A 20,071-nucleotide genomic window follows, 5' to 3' on the forward strand; every position below is an offset into this window, starting at 1 on the left:
CATGTTGCTAGCTTTCCTTGGTTGCATGCTATGTTCTACGAATTTGGAATTCATCTCTCAAGACTCAATACGAAATTTGCATAACATTTATTATTCCTGATTTAATTTTCTACTGTCTTTGTTAGTGATTCCCTCTTCTCTACTTACTAAAAATGTCTTTAAATCCTGTGTTAACAATTTCTACTCAGCTTTCTAACCTCAGTGCTAATGTGCTGTAGTAGTTTCCTAGATGTGTGTAGGGGGATAACCATAGAAAATCCTCTACATATCACCATATATACTTTTAAGGAATGTGCACAACAATAGTTATGCTCTTGACCTGGTTATTTAATGAAAGTATTGCATTGGTAAGGTTTCCAAGAAGTGGAAAGAAGACAAAATATTATCACTCCATAAGTATGGTTCGTGGAGAGAAGTTTCTAATTATAGACCAGTCTGTATAACTTCAGTTGTAGTGAAAGTGTTGAAGAGCTTGATTTGGAATGGAATACAAGAATGAGTTGATGGACATGGCATTCTTTGTGATGGTCAGCATGGGTTTGTAAAGGGTAAGTCTTGTTTCAGCAATTTACTTGCATTTTATGATAAGGTAACCAATGTGTTAGATAAGGGAATATAATATACAGTGATATTCGTGGACTTTGCAAAACCGTTCGATAGATTACCACATGATAAGTTGATGCCCAAGCTGCAGGGGATAGGAATAAATAGTATACTGGCCAGCTGAATTGGTGAGTAACTCTCTGAATGATACCATCTAGCTGTATGATGAAGAGGTATCTCAAAAAAGAAGGATAACCAGTGGTTACTCTCCTCATTGTTTAAATTGTTTGCAAATGATATGTCATGTGAACTGACTTGAGCTATTTGCTTAGGAAGCAGAGTTGGGGATAATTATAAGTAGCACTGCTGACGTTAATTCCCTTCAGGTCTATTGAATAGGCTTTTGACTTGGACAAAAAGTGGGGTTACAGTTTTAATACTGTATTAATAAGAGCAAAGTGTTGCGTTTTGGAATGCAGAAATATTAAAGCCGTTCTATATTGATGACGCTGCACTGCAGGAATTGGATGACATTCGAGTTGGAGTTATAGTGGTTATAGTGGAGTACCCTGAAGTTTAGAAGACATATTGCAAATTGCAAATACTGCACATTAGAGTGTCACTCTGGTAAGAAGTACACTGACATGTACGGATAAGGAAATGGTTGTGCCACTGAATAAAGCACTGATGAGACACTTCCACTATATGTGCTCAGATTTAGTCACCTGGTTTTCGGTGTAATGTCGAAACAATGGAGAAGGTCCAGAGACTAGTGACTAAAACAATATCAGGACTCCAGAATGTTGGCTATGGACAAAGGTTGAAAGAATGTGGATTGCAAAATTTGGTAGATAGGAGGAAAAGAGCTGAGATGATAGAGACATTTAAGTTAGTGAGGGGATTTAATCGAATTAATCCTGAGGGGATTTTAAAAAGAGTCAAAAGCAAGTTAGGAAGAACCACAGGCCATATCTGGAAGTGATGTAAGAAGGGTGTGAGGAGTAAATTTTTTTTTTCACGTGGACAATTGTTAATGTAGGGAGTGTTAAGGATTTAAAGATTCAGTACGATAAACATGATAAGTCTACCAACTCCATAGAGGTTGTAATAATACTATTACTAATAATAATGTGGGCCTGGTTGGCAGAGCGGTCTTTTGCTGGAGAGCGTATCCGCTCTCTAGCCCAAAGGCTGCAGGTTCGAATTTTGTCGTGGGTATGGATGTTTGTGATTGTCATTCATCTTTATACATTCATTCAAACTATAAACACTCTCCCAAGATGGAATGGGTCACCATGGGAGAAGTAGACCCAACCTTCCCGCAATGGGAGAGACCGTAACCCAACAGTGATAAGATATAAGCTAAAAATAATAATAAATATCCAACATTATTTCATAAGAAATAGGCCGAAAAATGAATTATTAAGTGTAATTTGTAAATGAATTTATTATGCATTCCTAATCAGTGCTATAATATTTACTTGCACTAGCAATAATCTGCTTCAACACGCGAAGTTTTATACTTTTCCATATCTCATGTAAAGATTATCAGCTTATTTTATTTGTTTGTTTTGTTCGTATAGGGAAATTTTTGGCTAGGAAAGGGAAATGTTATATTATCTGAAGAGGAATGGATGAGAAGCACCGCATTCTAGTTTCAGCGCTCGTTGTACCTCGTAATGTTACGTACTGTGTAATTAGTATGACTGTTGGATGTATTTCAGTTAGCAGTGATAGTTTTGTCTTTCAAGTTTCATCTCATATTTTTTTACTCGTTCATCCTATTTTTTAAATCAACTATTTTTTTTGTTTTTTTTTGCTTAATATAACAAACGATGTACGTTTAAGTTAAGTTCACAGTTTTTAAAATGGCTGGTCGGACAAAAATACAGGATGGCTATTTTTCTATAGACGATATCCTTGCAACTAATGAAAAAATACCATGTCGATTCGAGCTTCCAGTATATAAATTAGGTAAGAATTGAGTGAGGTGTATTTTTTTTTTTTTTTTTTTTGTCCTTAGAGAATATGCAGAAAATTGTAAGAAAGACAAGTAAACAAAACGGCATGGCAGTTTTATGCTGGGGGGGGGGGGGGGGGGGGGAATTTGAAAAATATACAGAAATCAAAATGTGCTGGAGGCTACTAAAATAAGTGGAGAAAGCGATCCACAAAAAGGAATTCTTAATGGCTGGAATAACTTTTCTAGGACATCCCCCCATGGAGTCAAAATTACTTTAAAAGATTTAAAATTAAGATCACTGGCAGCAGAAAATATTTAGAATGAATTAGCCATTCATAGCTCTAGCATTAAAGGTAGAAAAGCTATTAAAAATTTGAAATGTGTCAAGGCTTGAGCAAATGATATTCGAACAGATATGCTCAAAACTTTTGCAGTTTTGCATTATTCAGAGACCTGGACTGAAGACCGAAGTTAGGTTGATTACATTTGCTTGGTATCTTTAACATAATTATACCCAAGTTAAAAAAACTTTCTACATTAGGTTGATTACAGTTTACATGGGTTGGTCTATTGGTAGAGCCTCTGCTACTAATGGCTCACGCATAAAGTTAAGCAAGTTTGAGCACGGTTAGTAGTTGGAAAGGGAAAATCAATCGTTCGATGCTTTTGGCACACCCTCCCTTGATGAGTCCTTGGACTCCCTGGAGGTGTCATATAATAATAATATGTAAAAGGAAAATAAAACAATGAAAGAATTCTAGAACTTGGAGAAGAACAAGGTTGCATTTCGACTAAGTAGATATTGTCTGAATTAGAATTTACTTTCACAAATGGTTGAGAAATATAACAGTTGTATTAAAGTTTTGTAGGTCTGGAAAAGGTATATATATATAGGAAGATTGATTTACTCGGTTGATATACATTTTTTAAAAAAAATTGAATGACGAGAAAAATGAAAACAAACTTTATTAGCTCAACTAGTTTCATCTTGTATCAGCCTTCTTCAGGTACACATTAAAAAATAAAATAAATAAATTAATTAATTAAATATATATATATATATATAAATTTTTAACCATGATTGCAAAGTAAAAATGGAAATAAAGAATAAAGCAATGTCAATAGGATATAGAGCTGGATGAACAAATTCTTATTGAGTAAGCTAAATTAGCCAGAACATAAACTAGCAGTATACAAAGTGTTCAAATATTAAGTTTTACTTAGGAGGAGATTTGCGAGTTGAGTTAAAATAAAATGTCTGATCCAACATTGGAGACCACAGATATGAGAGATTTAGTGAAATTAGGTGAATAAACAGAAAGCATTAAGATATTTGAATGGAACTTAACATTATGACATTTCCCATGATGAGGTTTTGACTCCATAGAGATGTAGTGCTAGTGACTTTAATACCAAGTTTAATAGAATTTTCCTTCATATCGTGATCTATATAGGTTTGTGATTAACTGCTTTAACTATATCGATCAAAATAGGTGCATCTTTACCTTGCATCTGATTTTACATTGAATCGTCTTCCTGTGCATCCTTCGATTCTAACTGCTGACTTGTATCTTAACCAGGTTATACATTATTCTAAATCATGTTCCATTTACACTGTATATTTGAAATGTTTATAAGATCTTTTCTCTTGGCATTTTATTATTATGCCTTTTCCAAATTTATAAAACTTAAATACAGATCCTTGTTATTCATTCTTTAAGTTTTGTAGATCTAGTCATGTAAAGAGAAAAGCTCTTCAAATAGGAATTTGGCCTAAATTCAGCTTACTTCTGTAAGTTTCCCTAACAGTTTTCTTCTCAAGTATTATGCTTTTATAAATATTTGTATATTCAGTAGGGAAATACTTCTGTAATTCTCTGATTTTATAGATGGGTGCTATGATAGCTTGTACTGATCCAGTCTTCTCAGTTACACATTGTGACTATTGTAAAATTTTTATACTTCCTCATTTGAGCATTTTCAAACATCTGTTCCAGCATCTGTAGACTGATTTCTTACACTATTACTACACTATCACCACTCTCATTCAGTAAGTTTATCTTCATTTTTAGTGTTTAATACTGGAGCTACTAACTAATTTCCCTAATCCTTAGTGCCTAAATAAATTATCTTGTGCTTAATTAAAATTATCTGTTATCTCACTTGTTTTGTGATATTAGTCTCAGTAGCACTAGTTTTGCTGATGTGGCATTTCTCATTGGTCAGAAACTTGTTCATTTTTCTACATTCTTTACGGACTACATGGGGGGGGGGGATCTCTTCTCTCTATGTAGCTTTGTCTCTTAAGTAATCACCACCTTGTAGTAGAAAGCTAAAAAAAAAACACATGGTTTCATTCTGAGTAGAGTTAATGGAGTTATGCTGAATTCAGATGGACTTTTCTTTTTTGCAAGAATTAAATGTATGATCCTCCTGCTAGAGAAAAAATTTTTCAATCTGTAAACATTATCTGTGAGCTTGACAGAACTGTTTTATAAACTTTGCATATTTTTACATGCTTCATTTCCTGATCTGGATTTTGTTAACCTAATTTTTAATGTGAATCTCTTCCACAAAAGGTCAGAAACTTTCATATTTACATTAATATTAATACATGAGTGGATTAAGAATTAGGAACGGATTAATTAAGATTAATTAGGATGGTGGTCGTCTTACACTGGGCAGTGAAATTCATCTTCCTGAAGACCACATATCCTACCTAGCTCAAGGTGGGATTTGAAACCACAACCTGTGGGTTTAAGACTAAATATGCAAACTACTCAGCCAACCAGGTTGATCAACAGATAGCATTTTTACTTTGTAACATCCAGCTGCAGATTCAGATTCCTATGTCACATGGATGTTTGTGAAAGTCAGTGCTATATGAGGATCATGTTTGGTGTCTAGAGCAGATCCACTGATTTGTGCAGTCCTCCTATTTACTGATGCACTGTAAATTTCTATCTTTTTTGTTTTATGCAACTCCAACCGATGCAAGTGCTGCGGTAGGTTAAGGGTTAGATAATCCAGCAAGACCAAACAGAATTTTTTTAATTCCTTCAAGCATCTAATAAGCTGAATGGATGTCTTAGGCTGGTGATGAAATCTATCTGCCACCTAAAAGTTTCCACAAACATGGAAGGATTCAAAGTCACAGTCTGTGACTTTGAATTATTTGAATCTAATTAATCTAATTTGAAAATTAGATTATAGCATGCCCATTTTCTAACAGACTGTGACTGTTAGAAAATAGCATGCCCATTTTCTAACAGTGACAGTTTGTTAGTAAATGGACATGCTGTCCATTCAGCAAGATCCACATAACGTCAAATCAAGATATATATATATATAAATCTCCACTACACATAGGTTTGATAAACTGTAATAGAATGATGCTGTGAATGGGGGGGGGGGGGTTATCGTTTAAAAAAATCATAGGTTTGTTCTTTTCAGAACAAGAGAAACTATTTTTGGAATCGTAACTATGCTGACATATCTACTTTATCTCATCTGTGTTCATTTTTATACAATGGAGACTTTTTCTTATATAAAGGGGGCTTATGATGAGTAAACATTTCATGTAATGACTTTTTTAATTTACTAACCCTCTCCTCCTTTCACAATCACACATCATATAATTTTTTCACCTGTCCAAGCCAAAATATTCCAATGGTAACCTATTTCCACAACATGTCCCTTGTTTCATTCCTTCACCTGCTCATTTTAAAAAAAAAAAAAAAAAAATTCACTATCTTATATTTATCCTTGTATATTGCTGACAATATTAATCCTGATACTCTTGGGATCTTAACTTGTGATTCTGTATATACTGTGGATGTTTATCCTTTAGGCAGTGTAGATCTGCCTGCTGTTGATCTCCCATGGAGGAACACTCATGTAACCATTCTGATCTGCACATTCTGCAGATCAGAATGGTTATATGAGTGTTTCTATAAGTGTGCTAAGAGGGATGATCTTTATGATTTCTCTGACTCATTTCCTTAGGTAATTTCATCTCATCTTCTGATCAAAAGATATGAACTGTGTGCATTCCTAAAACAATTCTTGTGGATATTGAAGCATTATTCTTTATTCCACTGTAGTTCTTTTCTCTGTCTAGTGTCCAGGATTCAAACCAGCAGACTGTTGTGTTTTGAATCCTGCTTATTAATATGCTGTTGATTTGCAACCTTTTGTGAATGGAAGTCGTTAATTAAATCAAATCTCTTTTGTAGTACTTCTTAACATAGGTTGTCAGGATGGTGAAACATTTGCCTTTTAGTAGGAATTACTTGTATTTTAATCTCATCCAGATATAACATAAGAACTTTTTTTTTATTATATGATTATCCAAGGACTCATGAGTGCATTTAGCACCACACAGCCCCATCTGAGCTGTTCAATCTTTCATCTACGTACAATGCCATCTTCTGCCTACCAGTATTATTATGATGATGATTCAGGCCTCCATGGCATCACGACTTATCGTGGGAGGGCCCACCCTAGAAAATACAGTGTCATACCACTCCTTGAACCCATTGACCATACATGCTCTCGCCACTTTATGAGGTAACACAAAGAATCCACTCCTTACCCTCTTGCTCAGAACTTCTTTTCATAACTTCCAGGATGGCCTCTTACCTTCACTCCTTAATCATATCACCTCTCCTGTCCACCAAACTCTGCAGTTGACATCCCCCCCCTCAGCCTATCCTCATAACTAGTATTATAAAGTCCTGATATCATCTTTGTTATCCACCATTGCATTCTTTCCAAGGTTAATTTATCTCCTTCAAATTCTGGGGACCAAATCTAAGCCCAATAGTCCAGGTATGGTCTGATCAGGGCTTTATACAGTGGAATGATAATTCTTTTATTTCTGCATGTCAACATCCTTCTCGGTATTACAGCAGTCCTCTGTTCCATGAATTTCAGGTTTCTATTAATCATTGCTCCCAGATCTCTTGCCTCCCCCCACTTCATCCATTACATTTCCTCCAGCAGAGTATGCAGCTTCCCATTGATGTATCCCATACTTCAAGACTTTACATTCAGCTGAATTAACCTGATATTCCCACTCATTTGCCCATCTGTCCAGTTTATTCAAATCCTCTTGCAGGGCTACCACATCTGCAATATTACTAATGATGCTTCTCAGCTTAACATCATCTGCAAACAACTGATTATTCCCCTGCAATCCATTGACAATGTAATTGATGTAATATTGTAGGTTAAACAATACAGGTGTCAGTACTGAGCCTTGTGGGATCAATCCCACTTGGAACCTTCTGCTTCCTTGAACTGCTCTCTCATAAACAACTCTCTGGTACTTATCAGATAGCCAATCCCAAATCCAGTTCACTAACCTCACATCTAAACCCATGTGCTGCAACTTAAATATCAACTTATCATGTGGTATATGCTGTCAAATTCCTTTGTAAAATCCAAAAAAATGGTAGAATATTCCCTTCCCTCTTCAGCCACTCTTGTCACTTTATTATAAAAGCCAATCATATTACTAAAACAAGAGCACACCATAACATATCCATCCCTGCTGACTCTCAAAGATAACATTACCCTCATATATCCAATGCTGTAAATGATCCCTCACTAATTTCTCTAAAATCTTAACTCTTGATGAAATACAAACTGGTCTATAGTTTGACAATTCGTCTATGACCACCCTTATCCAGTGGCACAATCTTACCCTCCTTTCACTCCTTGGACACCTTTCCCATGGCTACACTTTCATTGAAAAGCCAGGTGAATGGAGCTGTCAGTTCTTTAGCATATTCTCTCAAAACTTATGACAAAATCCCACCCAAGCTCATTGCTATATTGACATCCAGAGTACACTGTATTTGAAACACACACACTCTTGTACTTCTGAACTACAAACCTGACCTACCTATCATAGCGAAGATGGTAAATTAAATATAGAAATAGACAACAGAATCAGCAAAGCTGGTGTGGTGGGAAGTCAATTGAATAAATTCATATGGAATAAGAGAGAAATTAGTTGGAACACTAAATTAGTGTTCAAACCAGTTTTAACTTATGGGTCTGAGAGCTGGGTGAGAAGTAAAACACTTGACCAAAGACTAGAGACCGCAGATATGAGAGTCCTGAGAAAGATTAGAGGCGTGAACAGATGGCATCAATGGCAATATCATATTAAAAACGAGGATATTAGGAAAGAACTTGACATTGTCAGCATCCAGGAATGTGTTAGCAGAGCTAATCTCAGGTAGTATGGTCACTTAAACAGAATGGGCGAGGAAAGATTAGCAAAACAAGTGCTCTCTGCCAGGTTGGCAGCAAAACGACCCAGAGGAAGACCAAGATATAGGTGGATTGATACAGTACAAAGCGCTTTAGACGATAGAAATATAAGATCTGATAATGTTGGAGTCTTGACAAGTAACAGACTGATTTGGAGGAAAATTGTAGATAGGAAATTAATAATGATGTAATTTTTTTCATGTAGTACTATCATATCCTGTACACCCCTTGAGGGTACATGGCAGGAATTTGATGATGATGATATCTGCTCTCCACCTCCCCACCCCCCTTATATCTCTTCCATAATGTTGGAGTCTTGACAAGTAACAGACTGATTTGGAGGAAAATTGTAGATAGGAAATTAATAATGATGTAATTTTTTTCATGTAGTACTATCATATCCTGTACACCCCTTGAGGGTACATGGCAGGAATTTGATGATGATGATATCTGCTCTCCACCCCCCCACCCCCCTTATATCTCTTCCATAATCTCTTTTTTTACCTGCAGTTCCCATTTGATATTTTTGTCATCCACTTTACACCAAATTGTATTCTCTTCTTCACTCGCAGTATACAATTTGCTATTAATAAATATTCAAGTTCCCAAGCACTGATGATATCTTGCCCTTCCAATTCCTCCATCCATGGAACTGCCCCAAACTGATATCTAAGATTATTATAATCACCTGCCTTATAATTCCATATACATTCCTTTCTCTTTGATACTCCCACATGTCTATTTATCTTCCAAGTCAAAACCATATGGTCACTCTCTCCAACTAGAAGCAAAGATGCCATCTCAGTTATAATCAGATCTTCTGATGCTATGACCAAATCTAAATTGAACCTCGTGTTCCTTCTACTGTGTGTTGTCTAAGACATTTATCACTCAAGAATTCCAAAAATTCCATTCCCTTACTATTAGCAGTTTCCTCTTCTCAATTTATATTGCTGCAGTTAAAATCTCCCTGACAATCATTCTTTTTGCACTCACCAAGCTCATCTACCTAAACATCCCCTGCTCTTAACCTCTATGCTCCCTGTCTTATAGCAACACTTCACTAAATATCCTGCCCAGCCTACCTCTATCTCGCACCATATGCTTTCAAAAGTTTCATTAGTGCCATTTCCCTCCAAATCTTCCACTATGAGGAGATACAGTAGCGAACAAATTAATCTGATCACTCATATTTTAAAGAAAGTTTTAATTTCTCAAGAAAATAAATATAAAAATTAAATTTCAACTTTACCTAATACCGTATTACTCAAATATAACTCGCACCCCTGATTTTACTTAATGGAAAAAGAAATTAAAAAGTTTCACATATACCTTGCACACGAAAAAAAGTTTAAACACGTTCATGTGAGGGCAATAATAACTCGCTTCCCACAGTAAACAACATGCCTTCCCCAACAGCCACTATACTGCAGAAAAGCAAGCAGTTATTGTGTCACTGAATAAGTTAGAGACATTTGCAGTCTGTGTAATATAATTCAAATGGTTCAATTAGAGACAACTGGGATAAAAATGGCACTAACTTGAGTCTATACTTGCTGTATAGACTCAAGTAAAACCATATGTTACACTGGCAAACACAGCACCTAACTAAAAACTATTATTCAATTTTTGAAAATTTTGATGTCATTAAGACATCACAACAGCAGAAATGGCATGCAAACAACCAGCAATAAAATTCAACCTGGGGTTGAAACTTTGTGTGAGTTATCCTGGTAATGAGAAGTTCCGTCATAATGATAAATGAGCAAAACACCACCCTGCATCATGAACATGTTAAAACTAAGAAATGAATGTTGTTATGGCAGTTTCAGATATTATGGAATTCGGTTGATGAGAATTAGCATTTCAACTCAACTGTCGGCTTGCCTTTGTCATTTGGTAGTGCAATCTTTTGTTAATACTACACCAATCATATGCATCTTCATAACTGTTCTATCTCTATTGGCCTACCATTGCTGTCTGTTTTGCGCTCTGCTTTCACTTCTCATTAGTCGTTCGTGAAGGATTGTTCATTACGTATCTGAAGTTTTGTAAATTACTGGTAATTTTTGCTTGAAATAATGGGAAAGAAGATGACACTATTTGGGTAGATGACTTTGACAATGCACACAAGGAAACCACTCTCGAGACCAGAAGTAGCAGTAACAAATAGGAAATTCTTGGTAAGTCATACCCATTTTCAGTTTTTTCCTGAGAACTTTTGTTTCCGAAAATCCCCGCATATATCTCGCACCCCCTATTTTTTTTAGCTTTCATTTTTGGAAAAAAAAGTGCGAGTTATATTCGAGTAAATACGGTAATTTATATGTGCTCCTCTGTTGCATCATCATCATCATCATCATCAAATTCCTGCCATGTACCCTCAAGGGGTGTACAGGATATGACAGTACTACATGAAAAAATTACATCATTACTAACTTCCTATCTACAATTTTCCTCCAAATCAGTCTGTTACTTGTCAAGACTCCAACATTATCAGATCTTATATTTCTATCGTCTAAGGCACTTTGTACCGTATCAATCCACCTATATCTTGGTCTTCCTCTGGGTCGTTTTCCTGCCAACCTGGCAGAGAACACTTGTTTTGCTAGGGTGCTTAAGGGTCAAAGCTGTATAACTGAGAGGAGACCCTCCCAAGTACTAGCTGGGCTCAGGTTTTGCTTAACTTCAGTGATCAGTTTATTATTGATGCTCTTCTCCACAGCTCTACATTATCATACCTGGGCAACACTCACTATCTTCCCTCTCTGTCTCCCATACAATCTCAAGCATGAACCTCAGATCTCTTGTCACCCAATTCACGCTGCTTTTCAAGTCATTTGTGCCCACCATCACAGTCATCTCATCCACCCTTCTATCTTGCTTAATTGCCATGGTCTATAGTTCCTCCAGGCAAACACTCCTCTGGCATTCTATCTTGAACACCACAGAACATCAAGTCTCCTTACATCACACCTCTTACCACTGTTTCTTCAGCTCACTTGCATCCCCCTCTCTCTCTCTCTCTCTCTCTCTCTCTCTCTCTCTCTCTAACACTTTTTTTGTTCCCCCACTTACCTGTCCTGTCATCTCTCCATCCCTGATTCCACCAGTCTTGCCTTTCTCTCATCTCCCCTTTCTTTTTGGTTCCCCAATTCTCTCCTCTTCTATCATTCTCATAACACTCTCTCTCTCTCTCCCGAACACTCCGATTTGCTTTAGAAATATATACACGCTAACACAAGAATACTGTTTAATTTGCCAAATATTTCAGTCTGAATATTACAGACCATCTTCAGTGGCTACTGGTGGACGCCATAGGTGTCAGGGGAGTGGAGCCCCCCCCCCCCCTAGTGGTATTATACACAACCAAAAGCATGTGTGCTTTACATTGTGGGATACTAAGGCAGTTAACACGAAGTCTGGCTTCTATATATAAGTAGCCTAGTTGTGAAGAAACTTCACGTACAAACTTTGTTTGTTTACACTGGGTGAAGAGTTAAACAAGAATATAATTTCTTGTCATTTTTAACTTATATTTGAACTAAATTTCTTGACAATAAAAAAATTCAATTGCAGTACAGATTAGGAAGTATTTGATTAGGAAATGCTTCCTTCCCAATTAGGAAAAAGCAAATGAAACTGAATTGCGTCTAACAGTATAAAGATTAAAATCTTGTACCATAGAATGACACTTTTTGGTATTACCAGTTAAGGAGCAATTTAAGTAATATGATAAAAACTAATGAGCACTTTTGTATATTGTGACAAAATGCTTGTAGAGAAGCATAAGTTCCTTAAAATAAAAGCTATTAGAAAAGCTAGCTTGGTCCACCTTTGCTACGAGTTGCCCAGTGTTGTGCCACCTTACCCCAGTAAGGTAGTACACCATATTCAGTCTTGAAGATATTTTCAGGTGCAAACTTTGTTTGCTCACACTTGGATAAAGGATTAAACTAAATTTATTATAATCTAACCAAGTGAAAAATAAACTTTCAAAAGCTATCAGACTTTTTAATTTATTTTAATTCAGAACTTGAATTTATTTCAAAAAGATTCATAATGCATTCAGTATTCATAATTTCTCATAACATTTTGAATAGGATTTCTAGATCCTTCTGCAGATAGCCCTGATATACTTCCTGCAACCAAAATGGATATTCCTCTTTGGCTTGCTCATTCATTGTATAGTCGTGGCATTGTTTCAGTTGAAATCCCTAAAGTGTACAGAGAAGCCTATCGAGAAATATTAAATGCTGATGCTACTGTCGTTGATTTGCACAAACTTGGTCCATATTTTTATCACTTCGGGTTGTATCTCCTGAAATTTCCTCATCCAGAAATAGAAGACATCATGAAAATTCTCCTTCAGGTAAATTAGTTTAATTTAATTTAATTTTCATTTAATGTATTTCATTTAAATAAGATTTTATTTAAAATAAATACATTACTGTTATATGTATTCATCTTTAGTTATTGAATAAAAGACTGAACAAAGCAGGTAAAAACTCTTGCTATAATAAATTCAGTACAGTGGTATCTCGCTAATCCGAACTGTGGTTTGAAAGAAAAAAAAGTTTTATAACGTATTATTATTTTGTGTACTATTATTTTTATTTAATAATTATTATTTTAACTATTATTATTTATTTTATTATTATTACAGTACAGTATTTTTTCATACTGTCGATTGTACAGTTATACTGGAGGCCTATTTTGATTTATTGTGTTCACGTTTGCTTTTTTATACTGTACAGTATGTACTGTATTGTCGGCATGAATCACAAATATACACAAAAAGAGGAAATTCAAAACGTACATAATTTGGTTAAAAATATAAATCCAGATGTTGAAATTTCATAAACAGATGTTACGGAATGGATTATAGGTAGAACCGAAAGTGAATTAGAAATCAAATGCTGAAATTATAAATATGACACTACAGAATGAATTAGAAGACAATGATGACGATGAGGAACTCGAAGAAAAAAAAGAAAAACGTGAAGAGGTAGTTGACAGTTTTAATATTCACATAGAATGGGCTTAGCAGAACGATACGCCATTCCATAAAATATTGTTGCTAATGCAGCTCCGAGAGGAAGTATTCGAAAAAAGTTTAGCTTCCAAGAAGCAAAAGAAAATCAGTGACTTTTTTTACAAAGAAATAAAAAACTTTTTTTTGTATTATTTTGGAAACATTTTTTTGCATTATGTACAAGAAAGTGACATGTTTTAAGCAAATTAAGTCACGTACTAACTATGCAATTTTATAAAATCAGAATCCTCAACAATACAGGTACATACAAATTAAATTTTTTATTAAAATAAACTGTGTACTGTATTTTTTGTTTTACATTGCAGTACAGTAGCTTTTTTCTATCAGTTAATTTATTTACAGAATTAAATTCATGTAGCATTAGAATCTGGTTATTTGTGTCTTAAATGCTAGTTATTGTTGTCTCTTGGGTGATTATTCGCTAATCCGAACGAGTACGGTTTTTATTAGTTCGGATTAGCGAGATACCACTGTATATTATCATTTGTATTATATTAATTACATTATGGATTGCATTTACAAGTTAATGGTAAAAGCACTTACAAGTTACAGAGTGCCAAGAAGAGTCAATTCATGTTGAAGGGTAATGTATGAATTTGTCACCAACACATGAAATCACATGCTTTCTTGTCATTGCTGTACTAATTTTCCAACTGTTATACAAGCTACCACTTGTATAACAAGCTAACTGTTATATAGTTACCACTTTAAAAACTAGAATGTTCGTGTGGGTCCTTGACTCCCTGGAGGTCTCAGATAATAATAATAAAAGAAAAGCTATAATAAATTTAGTTTAATCCTTTATCCAAGTGTGAGCAAACAAAGTTTGCGCCTGAAGTATCTTCAGGACTGGGGTAAGGTGATACAGCACCAGGGCAACTCGTTGCAAAGGTGGAGCAAGCTACCAACACTCCTGTCTCAGTATCTCCTATAATGCAAAACACATCTCCTTGCGGATATGTCTAATGTTATGCATTAAGGGAAGGGCCACTACCCAGACTAGTTTCGACCTTTATTGAGGTCTCTTCAGTGGGAGCCAGGCCCAAGTTGAGATACCAGGCAGAAGCATTTGCAGGTCATCTCTACCTATCGGAGTTGCCAAATGGTGTGCCACCCTTTTTTAATAAATTACTCTGGATTTAGAGAAAGATGTTGAAAGTTTATTTTTCACTTGGTTAGAGTATAATAAATTTAGTTTAATCCTTTATCCAAGTGTGAGCAAACAAAGTTTGCGCCTGAAGTATCTTCAGGACTGGGGTAAGGTGATACAGCACCAGGGCGTGGTATCTTGCTCCACCTTTGCAACGAGTTGCCCTGGTGCTGTATCACCTTACCCCAGTCCTGAAGATACTTCAGGCGCAAACTTTGTTTGCTCACACTTGGATAAAGGATTAAACTAAATTTATTATACTCTAACCAAGTGAAAAATAAACTTTCAACATCTTTCTCTAAATCCAGAGTAATTTATTAAAAAAGGGTGGCACACCATTTGGCAACTCCGATAGGTAGAGATGACCTGCAAATGCTTCTGCCTGGTATCTCAACTTGGGCCTGGCTCCCACTGAAGAGACCTCAATAAAGGTCGAAACTAGTCTGGGTAGTGGCCCTTCCCTTAATGCATAACATTAGACATATCCGCAAGGAGATGTGTTTTGCATTATAGGAGATACTGAGACAAGAGTGTTGGTAGCTTGCTCCACCTTTGCAACGAGTTGCCCTGGTGCTGTATCACCTTACCCCAGTCCTGAAGATACTTCAGGTGCAAACTTTGTTTGCTCACACTTGGATAAAGGATTAAACTAAATTTATTATACTCTAACCAAGTGAAAAATAAACTTTCAACAAAAGAAAAGCTAATTTTATGATGTATAATAATAAACAAACTCATCCCACGAGACAGATTGATTACCCAATTATCGGAATAGATTCATCTTCTTCTGCCATCCACAAAAGTGTCAAGGGTTTTGTCATCTTTGGTCAGTAATGGAAAGTGGTCTAATTTTGTTTTGTAGACTTCAAATCTTCCTGCCATTTTTCCCTATTTATGACAAATTTATAGAGATGAATCCATTAACATTTTAAAAAAAAAAGGGGGGGGGGATTATAACATAATTCATAAGCAAGTACCATCTGTAGAAATTCTTATTCCTAACCTAATATTGAAAACAATAAATTTAGTTTAATCCTTTATTCCAAGTGTGAGCAAACAAAGTTTGCGCTTGAAAATATCTTCAGGACTGGGTAGTACAACACTGGACAACTCATAGCAAAGGTGAAGCAAGCTACTATCACTCCTATCCTAGTATCTCCCATAATGTAAAACGGATATCTATAATGTTATGCATTAAGGGAAGGGCCACTACCCAGACTAGTTTCGACCTTTATTGAGGTCTCTTCATTGGGAGCCAGACCCAGAGATGGAGATACCAAGCAGAAGCAATAGCGAGGTCATCTTTACCTATAGGAGTTGCCAAAAGGTTGCTCCACCTTTGCTACGAGTTTCCTGGTGTTGTACTACCTTACTCTAGTCCTGAAGATATTTTCAGGTGCAAACTTTGTTTGCTCACACTTGGATAAAGGATTAAACTAAATTTATTATAATCTAACCAAGTGAAAAATAAACTTGCAACATCTTTCTCTAAATCCAGAGTAATTTAATAAAAAGGTGGCACACCTTTTGGCAACTCCTATAGGTAAAGATGACCTTGCTATTGCTTCTGCCTGGTATCTCCATCTCTGGGCCTGGCTCCCACTGAAGAGACCTCAATACAGGTCAAAACTAGTCTGGATAGTGGCCCTTCCCTTAATGCATAACATTATACATATCCACAAAGAGATGTGTTTTGCATTATGGGAGATACTGGGATAGGAGTGATGGTAGCTTGCTCCACTTTTGCTACGAGTTGCCTGGTGTTGTACTACCTTACCCCAGGCCTGAAGATATTTTCAGGTGCAAACTTTGTTTGCTCACACTTGGATAAAGGATTAAACTAAATTTATTACAGTCTAACCAAGTGAAAAATAAGCTTTCAATAATATTGAAAATGTTCTGAATTGTTGAGTTATCCATCAGGACTATAATATCGTCAGATCTCATATTTTGGTGTTCTAAGGTATTTCTAAATACACCAATCCATCTAGATCTTGGTCTTCTTATGGATCTTTTTCTTGCCATCCTGGCATCAAACACCTGTTTTGCCAATCTTTATCTTTCCTTCCATTCGTAAGATTAACTCTACTCATAGATTCTTGACTACTGACAATTTCAAGTTTCTTTCTCATCATTGTTTATATGACTCAGAATAATTTTTAATGTGTTTCTACGTGATATCATCTGTTCATTCCACTAATTTTTCTCAGAACTCTCATGTCTTTGGTCTCCAATTTTTGATGAACTGTTATATTTCTAACTCAGCTCGTAGATCCATAAGTTAAAATTGATTTCAATACTGTATTCTATACAGCTAGGTTTGTAATTTGACTAATGTCTTGGTTATTCCATATAAGTTTATTCAGTTGACTCCCCACCATATCAGCTTTGCTTATTCTGTAGTCTATTTCCATATTTAATTTGCCATCTTCACTAAAAATTATACCTAAATTGCTGACTTGTTTTACTTGTTCTTATAGACTCTTCATTCAGGATATAGCTGGTGCCTTTCACTGATTTTCTCATGCCAAATTTGTAGCAGCAGTTATTCAGTTTAGTTATGGACTCCTGCAGATGTATACTTGATTTAAGAGTGTAATATCTACATAAAGTAAACAGCTTTATGTAGATATTACACAATCATGATATCAAATTTAATACCAGTTTCTTTCATAATGCAATACATATAGATGATGAATAACTTTGGATATTGTATGCACCCTTCTTCCAGCTGCTTGTGCTCTTGACATCAAACCATCTTCATTTAATTCTTTCAATCCTAACTGATGGTTTACAAATTATTATTATTATTATTAGTGACCTCCAGGGAGTCAAGGACTCATTGAGGAAGGCCATAATACATCACTCACACCAGCTGTCATACCTCACGTAAACTCATTCGTGCCTAATCCTCTTAGCACTTTAAGGCAAATAGTTCCACTCACTTCTGCTCTGTGAGAGAAAAGCTCTCAGCTTTTTTTTTTTCTTAACTGCACACAAACTTAACTTCAATGGATGTTAGTTGTCCTCTCTCCCACCTTTCATATAACAAAATGTTTTGCCAACCAATATCCTATAACACATTTTCAGATGGTAATATGATAAACCCTTCTTTCTCCTGTATCAGTGTCTGAAGTCCTCCACATACTCTCAATCTATCTCATGATTCTACGAGTATCTGCATCACATTTTCCCAATATCTTTACAACTCTTCTTTACACCCTTTCCATAGCCTCTTTATCCTCTCAGAACACAGGAGACCAAATCTGCAAACAGTAGTCCAGGTGCAGTCATGTCCATGCTTTGTAAAGAGGCAACATAATTTCTTTATCCTTATATGTCAGTTTTGTTTCAGCATTGCAAGTATCTTCTGAGTTATATTTGTAATTTTTGATACGTGACCTTTGAATTTGGAGCAAATGATGATGCTAGGGGTCTTAGATAACTCCAAGATCCTTAGCCTCGTCATTTGTCTCCAAGCATAATCTCATCAATATGTTGTTAGAAATCTCATCATACCAAACTACATTATTTTACTTTTACTAACATTGTAATCATAGTCATTATAATTGCCCAAAGTTTCAGCTTATTCAAATCATTCTATAAATGTTGATATCAGTAGCATCCCTGATAGCCATGTCTGTGTTTGCATCCCCATCAAATAGTTAAGCATCTCTGTTTGGTCCTTTCGTCCTTTCCAGTATCATTAATATATTGACTGAACCACAGTGACTGATCCTTGGGATACACTGCTGATCACCTTAAATTTGGCAGATTCTCCCCCCCCCCTCATTCCCTGTATACCACTTTCTGATGCATGTCCATCATCCAACCACTTATCTAAATCAGTAGTTAATATTGACTTGGGTAAGTGGAGGGGTAATGGACAGTTTATGCAAAAAAACTATCCACTCATACTCCAGTTTATACAACAGCCTTTCACATGATATCCTATCAAATGCCTTAGCAAAGTCAAACAGTATTTTAGTCTATCCATTCCATTTATCCAACTCAGCTGTAACATTATTATTAAATATGAGGGTGGTGCTAAGTGAAACGAAGTGAAAGAAACGTAGGTAGAAAATATTCAAGATGAATGAATGTATTCCTCTTGATACATTGTTAATGATCTATTATTTAAAAAAAAAAAAAAAAATGGCTCAGACATGATCTCCCTTTAATTAACCCCTGCTGTTACTTGATAAGTACAACTTATCTGTCAACCCATTTCTGCATGCAAGTTCTTACTATCTTCATACCTGTATCTCTAAGTGGTGGTAAAATCTTGACCACCACTCTAGAGATACAGGTTGGTTAGTTGGTTGATAGTTAGACATATTAGTTTTTGCACCAACTTTGTACAGTAGGATTATCATACATTCTTTCTATTCTTGTGGGATCTTTTCTGTGCTGTGACTTAAATTATACAAATTACGTCAAGGGCCTTGACAGTTTGGCCAAGCTTTCCCTTAGCAGACATGCTGATATTCCATGTGTCCCTGTTGTCAAATTCTTATTGAAGTTATGTAACAGCTCTAGAATCTCTATCTCTTCATCCAGTATAGCAGTGATGCTGTACACTATATTTCATACATCAAGTTAATAGATCTCAGTGAAGTGAGCACTCATTGTTTGAACAATCACATCTGCTTCTGACACAAGGGTACTATCTACATTCATAAGGTTATTCTTCTACATTTTTTTGCAACATAATGATAAAGTTGTTTTGATTTGCCTTTAGCCTGCACAGACATCCAGTTTTTCATATGCCAGCTTAGCTTTCATATAGTATTGATACAATTAAATATAGATGTGTTGATCTGTGTAATGTCCCATTTACATCATAGAATTGTAGCATTTTGAACACCTTATCTCTTGGCACTTTGCTATATATCCTTTTTCCAGATCCATAAAACTTGCAGATCCCTTTTATATTAATGTGATGATTTGTCAATTATTTGTCTTAAAGTGAAATTGTACTCCTGACAACCCTTATTTGGACTGAACTGAGCTTGTTTTTGTCCCATTTCCCTTCTACAATTCTTCTTAGCCTTTTTTGCAAGTTTGCATGTGTAAA

General features: G+C 35.6%; 1 protein-coding gene across 1 annotated transcript in view; it reads left to right on the plus strand.

Annotated features, from left to right (window-relative positions):
• Positions 1-2,224: 2,224 nt before the first annotated feature.
• Positions 2,225-20,071, plus strand: part of Psf3 (DNA replication complex GINS protein Psf3) — a 45,328-nt gene continuing 27,481 nt past the window's right edge. Inside the window, exons 1-2 of the mRNA XM_090392207.1 lie at positions 2,225-2,517; positions 12,892-13,160. Coding sequence (XP_090248333.1) covers positions 2,412-2,517; positions 12,892-13,160 — 375 coding nt within the window. The 5' untranslated portion in view covers positions 2,225-2,411. The remainder of the gene's footprint in view (positions 2,518-12,891; positions 13,161-20,071) is intronic.

Source organism: Typopeltis vanoorti, chromosome 1 (genome assembly GCF_054136105.1).
Source record: "Typopeltis vanoorti isolate ZY-2024b chromosome 1, IOZ_Tvanoo_1.0, whole genome shotgun sequence".
NCBI classification, from domain to species: domain Eukaryota; kingdom Metazoa; phylum Arthropoda; class Arachnida; order Uropygi; family Thelyphonidae; genus Typopeltis; species Typopeltis vanoorti.